At 35.6% G+C, this 13156-nt stretch overlaps 1 protein-coding gene across 2 annotated transcripts in view; it reads right to left on the reverse strand.

Annotated features, from left to right (window-relative positions):
• SLIT2 (slit guidance ligand 2) overlaps positions 1-13156 on the reverse strand; it is a 386109-nt gene that overhangs the window by 86999 nt on the left and 285954 nt on the right. Inside the window, exons 12-15 of one of the 2 annotated variants that reach the window (XM_012531741.3) lie at positions 7004-7075; positions 3071-3214; positions 2795-2958; positions 1805-1828 (exon numbers count right to left, since the gene is read on the reverse strand). In XM_012531741.3, the coding sequence (XP_012387195.1) occupies positions 1805-1828; positions 2795-2958; positions 3071-3214; positions 7004-7075 (404 nt within the window). The remainder of the gene's footprint in view (positions 1-1804; positions 1829-2794; positions 2959-3070; positions 3215-7003; positions 7076-13156) is intronic. The other variant, XM_012531743.3, reaches the window with a different exon arrangement.

Consider the following 13156-nt stretch of genomic DNA (forward strand, 5'->3'; position numbering starts at 1 on the left):
GAAATACAGGGAACAAAGTCTAAGTGACAGATACACGAGGTATTTTACATTGAAAATAATCTGCATTCAATGCAATGGTAATGCTTATTTTATGGTTGCTCTTTAGGCAAGCTCATATTTTAATTAAAATCTGGAAAAAAAAAGGGAGGAGAGGCCCAAAGAATTCTTCTGAGTCCTGACTTCTATAATTATTTGTTTAAATCATGTAAATTGAATGACCAGAAATTCACAATTAAGCCATGATATCTGACATAAAAGTTTTGGGTTTTTTTTTTTTTCCCCAAACCTATTTTGGCTGCTGTTAATAAGAGGACAAAACTGTATCAGAATTTATGAAAACAACCTGACTTTTGTTCCTTATTTGGTGAATTTGAAATATTAATTTCTAAATTATTGATAAAGCATATTTAAATGTGACAGACTGAATAATTTGATAATTATATTCACTTCTCTAATTTGGGGATTTAAGTAATATCGATGTTTTATCCTATAGGGGTTCTGTTTTTCAAAATGGCTTTTTCTGGGTAATAGCTATCAGATGACTTTCTACTTAATAATTGGGTAAAAACACTGAATTTTAAAGATTGCCAATGAAGGCCAATCAACTGTTCTTTTCAACATGTTACTTCTTATGCAGCCAGTGTAATATATATATTACTGATCATTCAAGTCAAAATGTGTAATGAAACAAAATCTGTTAGATGCATACAATTATTCATATTATAATTCAACAATGGCAAGCAACGCATATCTCCTTAAAATAGAGACCAAACCCAGAGTTCTTCTTAAGAAAATAAGTACGTTTTTTCATACTAACACCTTATAAATATTTTTTTAATTTATAACTATTAAGATATATTAGAGTCTAGAATATACCCAGGATATTGTAAATGTAGCCAATGAACTACTAACATGTATTTTTATATAATGGTTTAAAACAAACAAGTCAAGAGGCATTTTACACAATTGGCAGGCAAGGAAAAAATAAGTAAAGAAACATATTCCAAAGAGCTAGTTCTAGAATCATCAGCCTTGATAGTGTTAAGGCTGCAGTGGTAAAACATTTCAATTATTTTTCTAAGAAACATTCCATTCATCTGCCTAAGTTATCCAAGGCACTTGGTGCCCATGAACTTCTGATGCTTTCAGGATGGATGTCAATATTGTTTTCGTGGAGTTATACTGTGACTCCAGGGATGTAAGAATTTTAAATCACAAGCAAAGTCCAACTGCACATAAATCAGCAGGAAGTTGCTGCTTTGGTATAAAAAGTGAAGCAACAGCAAACAAAGTAAAGCAAAAAGTAAGGGATACTTTTTTAGTATAAAAAATCTCTATAAAAAAGTAAATTTCATGATGGAAAACACAGTTGTGTGTTTGAGACTGATTTCATGTAGAACTAGTTCTTTGACAACAGAAAGGTCTCTGTCTTTAAAACCAGCTTAAGATGCTATATTTTAAAAACAGGTTGAAAGGGCAGATATACAACATAAGGAGAGAAAATTATTTAAGTAGAAAGCCATAGATTGAAACATTTTAGCTACTGTGAGAAATTTCAGATAATGTGCCAAAGTGAGAGAGAGAGAAAAAGGTGGGAGTTTAATAGTAATATGTTTAACATCAGAAGCTGCATGCAAAGGTCAGGTTTTCAGGAAACAGCTACAAGTGATCTATGCAGAAGGAAATATAGCTACAGAGTACCCACTGGATTTTCCAAAGCATGCATATCAAAGTTTTAGAAGCTACATTTTATAAGGTGAGGAAAAGGTGTCTGCAGTTAGTCCTACTACCAAGCAAAACCTACCTGGAATGAAATACTGTTCTTTAGCTAAATAAAAAAAGAGAAAAAAAATAGAAGATGCACCTGAATGTCAGCAAGCAGAGATATGAGTTATATTAGATTAAGAATGGACTAAAGTTACTATAGATAATTAAGTGAAAATGTATATTCACAGCAGTGGCTGAAGTATAATCATGTACAGTGAGTAGGAAATGCATCTGGAACCATGGACAATAAAGGGCTTTGTTTTGATATTAGCTTCCTAGTATAAATTAACTGCCGAATGTGAAATAACTCCTGGAATAGTTAGGTAGCATACTACCCAAAACATATAGAATGCACTTTATTATGAGAAAATAGAAAAGATTATACCTAAGCAAACAGTAAATTTCAACGAAGTAAGTTTTCCCTTTAATATTAATAAAATGCATCTATATTTCACTTTTTATAAGTAAACGTAATATTCCCAAAGTGTTAAAAGATGGCCTTTTGGAAAAAGAATGTACCCTCACAGTCCTATTCAAAATGTGAGAATGCAAAACAAGAAAACAGCATTCAGTGTGAGAAGCAAGGAATCCAGAGCTTTTTTTTCCCCTACTTCTGAGCCTGAGCAAATCAAGTAACCAAATCTCAGTTCACTTTCTTAAAGAAATGGAAACATGATTAATTACTTTACTCTTGCTCAGTGAAAAACAATACAACAAACTTGAGACTTACAGCCTTTTAAAGGCACTGAGTTAGATAAAAGGCCCCTGTTAAATTCAAACCCTGGGATTATAGTATGAAGTATCCAGGCGTCTTTTTTTCTTTATTTCTTCTGCTGGATATTGTGTTAAAAAGGTTACATGTAGGAGTGCTACATGAATTGTGACTACAGTTCTTTTCCTTCATGGGCAGAAGAAAAAGAAATACGATTCTGCAATGTTTGGTAATTCAGCTCAAGGCCAGCTGTCTGTACATCTCACTACTGTTTTGGGTAACGCTGCGGAAATGTTACACAGAGTAAGAACTTACCTGAACAACGGAATTTCTTGCTTTTGATCTGTCCGATTCTTTTATTTGCCAGACGCCGGGGGCTGGTGCAGCGGGCACCACTGGTCTCGATTGGGTTGGTATGAAGATAATCCGCCAGCCACTTGAGATGGCAGTCACAAATAAAGGGGTTCTGGGCCAAATGCCTTTCAGAAACACATACAGAACACTTTTACACATGACTTGCAATGAACTCAACTCTCCAATTCAGAGTGAATACAATGGTCATCAGGTTTGACCCAAATCCTATATACATACATGGTTTGAATGGCACGGAGAGGTGAAAAGGTCCCCTTGGCGATGGTCTGAAGCTTGTTGTCATATAAGGAGAGGAGGTTCAGGTTGTGCAGATCCTGAAAAGCATCTACCCGAAGGCAGTTTATCTTGTTGGCATTCAATAATCTGTTTGATTAAATAGTCGTAGGATTAAAGTGTAGTATCTCATTAACCCATCTTCAAGACTCTGTTGTTCTTGAGAAAACCCAAACAAGAAATCCATTTCTTTTACCCTTAACATTAAGTAATCATTGAGGTATCACAGGCTGAAGATTTGGGGTCATGGCAGATAAAGCATGGGTCATGTCTAATGATTGGATTGACTAAATCTAGTGGTACTTATACATTTATTCAACAAAGATTATTAAATATATTCTCTGGAATGTGTAGAAGTACAGCAATAGACAAAGGTGGGTGAGAGCCAGTTTCTCCTGTCAAGGGCACCATAAAGTTCTTATAAAACATTAGTCCCTGGAGCTGCTCTGTGAAAAAGAAGTTCAGTCCATTCTCAAAACGGTAGCCAGAGTGACTTCTAAACATAGACCAGAATACATCACTCCTCTCTCAAAACAATGCAACAACTCCCAGTTTGCTCTGAATAAAACCTAAGACTTGACAATAGCCCATAATGCCCAATGGGATCTTTGGTTCCTTTTTTGAACTTTACAACCTCCAAGTTTTCTATTCCTGGCTGTTTCAGCTCCAGCCACACAGGTCTCCTTGCCAGACTCTCTTCTCTGCTTGGAAGGCTCTTCTCCCAGATGTCTGCCTGGTTAACTATGTTGCTTCTTCAAGTCGGCTGCAATGTCACCTTTTCCATTCAGCCTCCCCCCGCCACTCCCTCCAATACCATCAGCCTGTCTTTGCCCCTCCCCTATCCTTAGCATCTCAATTCCTTTACTTTAATCTACTTTTTCTATTTTCTTAAATACACATTTCTTTCTGTTACGTGTGATTTGCTTATTTATTATGTTCTTGCTGACTGCCATCTGCATGAACCCTCTCCCAAGGGTATAAGGTCCAGACAACAGGGATATTAGTCTATTTTGTTCTCTGTTGTTTCCCACATGCCTGGCATGTGCTAGGTGCTCAATAAATATTTGTTGTTGAACGACTACTTTATAACCCTCTTGGAGAGTGGCATTATCACACGAAGACCCTCATTCTGCATTATACATATCCATTTCACTTGGTTTAACATAATATCCCACAAACTTGTTTTTTCTCATATATATCAGTGGTATTCTGCATCAATATTCTGTGGAACTGTGGTTTACAGATCACACTTGGGCAAACATCATTCTTGTAGGTTATATGTCCCTGTGTCTGCCCGACTCTCCACCTGCCTCAACCTTCTGGCCTATCAAGGTCTCACAGAAGGTCCACCTTCTCCAGAACAAGACTTTTCCAGAATACAACTGCCACCCAACTAATGTATTCCTTCCTCTAGGAAGTCAGTCAGTGCTACCTAGTCTTGTCAACTATTTTATAGAGGCCCTCATGTTTGCCCAAAGACAGTTTAGCCCTCCAGGGGCAGAGAATTTTCTTTGATACTTCTTTTTCTCTGTCACCATTCAGTTCAGAGCTTTGATACTTCGGACTTTAACAAATATTTAGTAGCTCAAAAAATATGTGCTATGTGGTTTGGGTATGATGCTTTCTTATCTAACCCACTGAACCCATTTGCCCACCAGAATCTCTGTAATTCAGGGTATTCCAGTTTTACTTGCCTTTTTAAGACCTCAATTCCCTGCACATGCAAAGCCAGGACTTTCTAGTGGTGGTTCTCCCTGCTGTACTCTTTTTTTATCTTCCTTCAGAAACTGCAGTTTTGGTTTTCTCTGTGATCTATATAATACTTTCTTAAGAGCTTAGACGCATGGTTTGAGGTGTGGACTGATTAATCCTATACCTCCCCACTTGGGGCCACAACACACGGCCCACTGGCCATGTTCCCTAACTAGTGAGCTAAGAAAGGAGCTGGAAAGCACAATGCTAAGGACAAGGAAAAGATGCGGAGCCTGGAAGACACAACTAACGAAAGTGCCGTTCTGAGCACTTTGTACTTAGTTTACATTCAGGTGGTCCAGAAATTAGGGGGACAGTACTGAACACTACTTTCTTTTGTTCCTTCCATTTACCTACTTCTTCTCCTCAATATCTCATCTGTTCAAGCAGATCTAAGATGTTTAACCTAACCAAATTCTCAACTAACCATAAAGAGTCTATTGTGCCACATTAGCTCTGGCAGGCTTGGTCTAGAGATAGAACTTAAGGCAGAGGGAGAAAGCCGGCTTTTTTAGTAAGGTTTATCTACATACAGATTCCCAGTGTTTATCAACCCACTTGTTACAACAACTACCAATAAGTGTGTGTGGAAAGAAAAAGGTGCCGTTTTTAGTGTTGGTACCAGGCAGGACAGTGGTAGCAAGAGAATGTAAGTGAATGGTGAGGAGAATAATGCTAAGAAGATGTGAAAGAATGACACAAAAGTAAATAACAAATAGGCAACACTTGGCTATAGTACCTAGCTATACCTATAATGTGTATAGAGTCATCCTATTCAAGATCAGAAACAATATTTACTAACTTCACTGCAAATGAAGGGTTAAAAAATAATTTGATGCCCAAATAAAGTCACTAGGTGACAAAGGTCAGTAGTTATCATGACGGATTGGTCTGTTGTAAAATCAATTTATTGAGTTATGTAGCATTAAGAAGAGAGAGAGAATGGAACAGAATTGACAGTACTATACATAGTGAGGTTAAACAGTTTTGTTAATGATTTGCTTCATTTGTGTGTCTGTATGAACAGACACATATGTGTATATGTGTACATATGTACACACATGTATATGTGCACACACATGTATATGTATGACACATGTGTGTATATGTATGAACTGTGTTGTGATATAGAATATGTTTCTGCATAATAATGAAAGTTTAAAATGTGGATAATAGGATGTAATTATAAACATACATTTATCAGGTAAGGAAAAAAATCAACCTTTGGGCTGTTTGTGAGACCAGGAATAAATTTTTACCAAGTAAGTGGTTCAAACCCCAACTCCAACAAATACACACATCCAAAAGAGAAAATAGCATTCTAAACTTAAGAATTTTAAAGTAGACTGACTGTGGGCTAGTTGAGAGAAAAAATTATATCATACTCATCTTTCTATCCACAGTAGCTAGGTCAGTGTGTACCCCAAATGAGATACCCTATAAGTGTTTAGTGATTTGAATAGACTTTGATGGTCCAAAACTAACAATCTTAGTATTATCGTATTTTTTCAATCTCATTTTCATATGAGCATTAATTAAGACACCTGGGGTCAAGTCTTATTCTTATAAATATGTATCATAAATACTTCTTTCGAGACAAATAAGTTGTAGCTATTCTCTAAGCAGAGTGGTCTTTAAAGACAAAATTCAGGAAATTGACAGATAATTCTCTCACTAAAGATTAGTTTGAGTGTTACCACTCTGTCCTAGGCTACTAAACACCATCTTTGTGTTGGGGGATGTTATTCTAGTATTGTCACTGTTGCAGATTCTTTGGACAAAGGTGGATAAACATATTACCAGGTCTTTCTCCTTTCCAATTATTGGTAAATCAAACCAGAGAAATTTCATAAAGGGCAAGGATTCCACAAACTATAAATGCCAGAACAGCCAGGATGCCCACATTTATGACAATGTGGAAAGAAAGGTTTGGGAACAATTTCAAAGTGTTGTGTCTTCAAATAAATAACCACCATCAATGTTAGCTTCACTAGACTAATCTTTTCCATTTCATTAAGCTATGTCATTTTGGGTCAAATTTTTCTGAAGCCTCCATGAAATACGAGATGGTACACTGGCTAAAATATATATTTGGGTTCAACAGATCAGAAACAATCAAATACTTACAGTAGCTGTAAGGAAAACAGTCCTTCAAATAAACTTTTTGGGAGTTCTGTGATTTTATTTCCATAGAGGACACTGGAAAAACATGATTTGAACAAACAAAAAAATTAGACATCAACCAGCAAAACAAATTCAGCCAAACATATGTATTCAGGCATATAGGAGGTTAGTAAGCTCCATAAGTCATAAAAGCCATAGTTGAGTAAACAAACTTCAATTTGCAAATGTTTTTTCCCTGATTATAGATTAGACGTAGCTTATGGTAGAAAGTTTGGAAAACACAGAAAAACAAAAAAATTAACATAATTTATAATTTTATTCCCCTTTCATAGAAATGTCCACTGTTAAATTGTCATGTGTTTCTACACACACACACACACACACACACACGCACACACAGTTCATATGTAATGAGAGCACACAGTATATAACAAAGGAGAACAGCAAATGTGGAACCTACTGTTCTTTAAAGGGATGAGGTTTAGGATTATCATAATGGAAAACAGTGAAAGGAATCCACATAAGTGTAAAATTTTCGTTTTAAACATATAATGTATATGCATAAGAAATGTAAGATTTGTGAAGACAGTGATCATTAATATTGATACAGGAGAATTTTTAAAATGTATGTTCCCCAAAGAAATATGAATAGGAATGTATTATCATGTCCCTACCTCTGATTAGCCACTAAGTGTAGCCACAAAGTGCAGGGACCATGACTTAATTACTTCAGCATACCTGGTGCCTAGGTTTTGACACACAGTGATGTTCAATATTCACTCATCATTGGATTGATGAGTGAATATTGTTTGAAGAGTAAAATGAGTAATAAATTAGCACAGGAACAAATTAAGGAATAAATTAATGTATTCACAGAAAGGGTGAAATGAGGGGATTTCAACAGCAAATAAATGAAAATGATTGACTCATCATGCTGGCTATTGACCACAGATCTGCAATGATGCCCCTCTATTCTCAGGCCTCAAAAGCGGAGGACCACAATTATGTGTAGGAAAAGACAAAAATTATATTTTTAGAGGAAAAATTTGACAACATGTATCAAGAGTCATAAAGATGTTTATATAAATTTTAACTTAGTTTCTCTCAAGAGTTTAAGAAAAAAATCGGAGACAAACACAATATTTTATCTGTCAAATGTTGTTCATGGAATAATTTATAACAGTGAAAAATTAAATACAAATAAAGTGTATCCAAGTTCCAAAGAAGGGGGTTGGCTAAATATATATTTCACATTGATAAAAATCATGTTCTGAAGAATATTTAGTGAAATGAAAGTATTCATGATACAACACTAAGTTTAAAAGAGCATAATACAAAAGAATATATTATAGTATAATTTTAACTTTGTTTAGAAGAATATATACATATATACATAGAAAAAAAAGTGGAAAATCTCTAGATGGTAAGTGACTTACTGTCCAGAGGTCATTTGAATTTGAATCTATATATACTGTCTTTATTTTTAAAATATTCTCTAGGATGGGCATAAATTACTTTAAAAAGTCAGAAGTATTCTTTTGGAAGAGAAATAAATGATGTCATAAAATGTGGAGGAGGGTGGGAGGGAGGGAGACGCAAGAGGGAAGAGATATGGGAACATATGTATATGTATAACTGATTCACTTTGTTATAAAGCAGAAACTAACACACCATTGTAAAGCAATTATACTCCAATAAAGATGTAAAACAAAAATGTGGAGGAAAAAGCCAAAATGAGAATCAAAATAATTAATATGTTTGGCAGCTGTACATGATTTCTGTTTGGAAAGGAGGAAAATAATGCAAGAGAGATGAATCAGAGTGAGGAAAAAGCTGTTGCCTTTTAAGATGTCAGTGAGAGGTGGGATATATTACAAAATATGAAGAAAATTCTTAAGGGAACAAATAAAGCTGGGTGCTATGCTGTACAATGTGACATTTCATTTGTATAGATTCCAGTGGTATAGTTATACAGTATAACATAAAAATTCATTTGTGTAGAATATAGATTTTTTTTAAAAACTTAACACAATTAGAGAAGAAACAATTTTAAAAATACAAGAACAAAAGAGAGAATTCTACATTGTCGGGCTCAAGGAGGTAAGGGCGTTAAGAAAGGGTAGAGCAATAATAATATATATCTTAAGGTCAAGAATAAGAGAACAGAGGGCTTTAGGGAACAAATGATCAGATCAAGGTGGCACCAATTCGGGATATTCAACGGAATATCATTCAAGTAATGCACTCAGCAATAGGTATCGTACACTCATTATGTGCCAGGAACTTTGCCAGGTTCTAGGCTTCGTGCCCAATTAAACTGAATCCAGCTGTTACTTGTTCAATGTTCACCATTGGCCCGTGTGCCAGCCGCTGATACAACTGAGATGAATAAAAGGTATGGCTTCAAAGAGACACCCAAAAGGGCTATTTTGAATATTGAAGGAGTTTCACATTTTGAACCCATCGAGATCTAAAAAGGAAACAGGATGTGTAAGAACTGTGGGGAACCCACATTAGAATCAAAGGGTGAGTAATTTAGTAGGTTGTTCACTTGGGTCTTTTGTTTCAAAGGTTGGTTCAAATAGCACAAAAGGAGGACTAGCTAGACAGTGTGACATACTTACACTGTGAACATTTTCTTTTCCAACAAATCATTCTGTTTTCTTTAAGATCATGATAAGAAAATAGATGTTTACTATGAATGAGACAATTTGGGTACAGGGGAGAAAAAGACGAAAATCACAAAAGGATGTAGGAAATCTGTAAGTGTAGGTATAATTGGGTATATGGACTATCATAAAAATATTATAATAAATACTTGATATGATGGGGATGAGATTTCTCTACAAAACGGTATAGCAATACTAGGGCTGAATAGTTTTTTTACACACAGTGAGATCGAAATGGTAGGAAGGAAAAAGGGATTTAAAAATATCAAAAGTCCAAAGACCAGGACAGAACAATTGGATGGCAGTCAAGAAAATAGAGCCAAAGTCTATAAAAATGAGGGAAAGGAGTATCATCACATAAAGATACAAACTGCAAGAGGGCCAGTGAGAATCTTGCTACACTCATAAGAGGGAAGGAAAATATTTAAAAATCAAGATAAAAATAATTCAGGTGAAAAGAAAATAAATACATGAGTAATACGCACAATTTCCAAATACCAAGAATGACAAATTGGGTAGCTTTTCTACAGTTTTCTTATACATGGCTTATATTTGCCATTCTATATACAGTACAGTTATGCTGATAGAGAATTTTTTATAGTCGTTTGAAACAACAGGGAAATCTTATGGCAGCTTTTGTACCTGCTACAAGAAGGAAGGCTAAGAATACTAAACCGAGTTTCACTCTGGTGTTTCAATACTGGGACAGTAAGACACAGCAACCACTGCTGGCCAGTCTTTGACTTCTCCTGCCCTTGTTGAAAGCAGAAGACAGAACTCCTACTAAAGCGAAAAAATGTCCAAAATAGAAACCTACATGATGGCTATCATGAAAAAGGTGCAATGAGCAGACTTACTATCCAAATAAATGTTAAAGAGCTATACTTACTTATAAATGAAAAACCACGTGTACTTGAGAATTAAAACACTAAGCAAATTTAAAGAGAGTACAGTAAAGAGAAAGCAGAGGTCGCTACATTTTCAATGAAAACCAGTGGTAAATGCAAGGTACTGTGCTGGACAGTTAACATCAGTCCAAGAAAAGCCTGTAGGAAATGCAAATACAGCAATCAAGCCTTACACTATAGACCCCTGTGGAATTTGTGAGCTGGTTAGTGAAGAGAGGAAATAAGAATTAGTGAACTACAATAGTTTGTAAAAGGTTAATGAAAAAGTAAGAAGAGGGGAAAATCATATTCTGAGGATCTTGGGCATAAAAATTCCCTGGGATAATTAAAATCCAAAATCATACACATTGATAAGTATCAGGAGAAGAATTTGCCATGGTCTTATTGTAATATCTCTTGAAAGTTTACTCTGTGTTTTTAACAAAGCCAGGAGAGGAATAATCTCATCCCCATCTTAGAGATGAGATAACTGAAGAACAGCGAAATTAGTAACTAGCTCTGTGTACCAGTTAGTTAGAGCCAGTATTCGAATACAAGCCATCCAGCATTCTAAAGGAGATATGCTTAGCCACTATGCTGCACTGCTATAACACTTAATATGAAGTTATTTTGTTAATATAAATATATATAATTATAATATAATATAAATCCAACCAGTAAATGAAAAATAAAAAATGTTTAGAGGCAATGCTAAATGTACTTGTACGCCAAGTTCTTAAGAAATGATTATTAAATATTATAGAAATTTTGTTGATGTCACAGTGAAAGTAATAAAAAGCCCTGAGGATAAAATGATTTCATAGATGCATGTATTTTGAATGATATTTTGTTAATAATACGTAATACACTGTTATATAATAAAATATGTTAATATATAATAGTAGTATATAATATATATAATAGTGATATATAATAATATGTAACAAAATAAATGTTAATAAAAATAAATAAATGTTAATGAATTTAATAGGAGGGACCTTAAAAAACACTCAATAGATGAAATCCAGTTTTCTCTAACATATACTGTTTTGGTAATTGAATAAAATATCAATTTATTAAATAAAATGCATTAGAGATATTTGGCAACATACCACCTTTAAATATTTCGCTTCTTTAGCAAATGTAGTGATTAAATTAAGCTGGCTATATAATTGAGTACAGCTGCAGTAAGACATATAAAAGCAACTTGTACAAGTAAACACCTCATTTAAAGAAAGAAATGTGGCCTATTTGCATCCCTCTTGCAGTTAATCTACATACACCTAAGTCACTTCACCCCTTTCTGGAAGACTTAAACTCCTGGCTTACTATTTCAGTCTCCAACATGACTCTTTTCCAGCAACCTGTCTTTCACCATATTTACCCCTCTATCCTCGTGGCTGTACCCGAGACCTTGCCATTACCAACAACTGCAACCTTTTCATTATTTTAATTTCAAGCATCTGCTCCCCTCAAGTCATACTGACTTTTTCTTGCTCTGTCTTGAAACACTCCGCACACTCCTACCTCAGAGCCTCAGTATTTAGCTGTTCCCTCTGTTTTTTTAATAATTTTATTTTATTTATTTATTTATTTATGGCTGCATTGGGTCTTCGTTGCTGCATGCGGGGCTTTCTCTAGCTGCGGCGAGCGGGGGCTACTCTTTGTCGCGGTGCACGGGCTTCTCATTGCAGTGGCTTCTCTTGTTGCAGAGCACAGGCTCTAGGAGCACGGGCTTCAGTAGTTGTGGCATGTGGGCTCAGCAGTTGTGGCTCGCGGGCTCTAGAGCACAGGCTCAGCAGTTGTGGTGCACAGGCTTAGTTGCTCCACGGCATGTGGGATCTTCCCGTACCAGGGCTCGAACCCGGGTCCCCTGCATTGGCAGGCGGATTCTCAACCACTGCTTCACCAGGGAAGCCCTGTTCCCTCTGTCTTGAATGCTCTTTCTCCATATCTCTGCAGAGCTCACTCCTACAATCCCAATCTTCAGATCTTTGCCCAATATCACTTTCCTGGGGGGCCTTTGTTAATTGTTCTATTTAAAATTTTAGCTCTCCCCTCCTCTAGCATTCCTTATCCCCTTTCCTTTCTTAGTTTTCCTTCATAGCACCTGTATCATCAGATATACTATATTTTCTGTCCATAGTTTACTTTATCATTGGTCACCTCCATGAGGGAGGGATTTTGGTGTTTCGTTCACTCACGTGGGGACTAGTACACAAGAGGGGCCCAAATACATTTCTGTTGAATTTATGATTGTGTTTAAATGAAGAAAAGGGTGATTGCAAATCCGGGTAGTTATATATCTTATGGAGGGGGTAAATAATTTAATCTTTGGAAGGCCAATTCAGAACATGAACACAAAGAGGAAAATGATATTAGTTATAATATATGGACTTTCTCTGTGATATCATAGCTATTTGATTTTCTCCTAGCTTTTCTGTTTTATAATGTTATAAGGCATTATGTGGGTATTCCACTTCTGGAAAAATGTTCCTACTTTTCCATGTACTGCTATGATTTGAACTAGAAATTCCTCAGTGACTTAGTGTCCTGACTGAAATGCAGTTCTACAAGGAAAGATAATGCTTTTCTATAGC

Source organism: Orcinus orca, chromosome 4, assembly GCF_937001465.1.
Source record: "Orcinus orca chromosome 4, mOrcOrc1.1, whole genome shotgun sequence".
In the NCBI taxonomy this organism is placed as follows: domain Eukaryota; kingdom Metazoa; phylum Chordata; class Mammalia; order Artiodactyla; family Delphinidae; genus Orcinus; species Orcinus orca.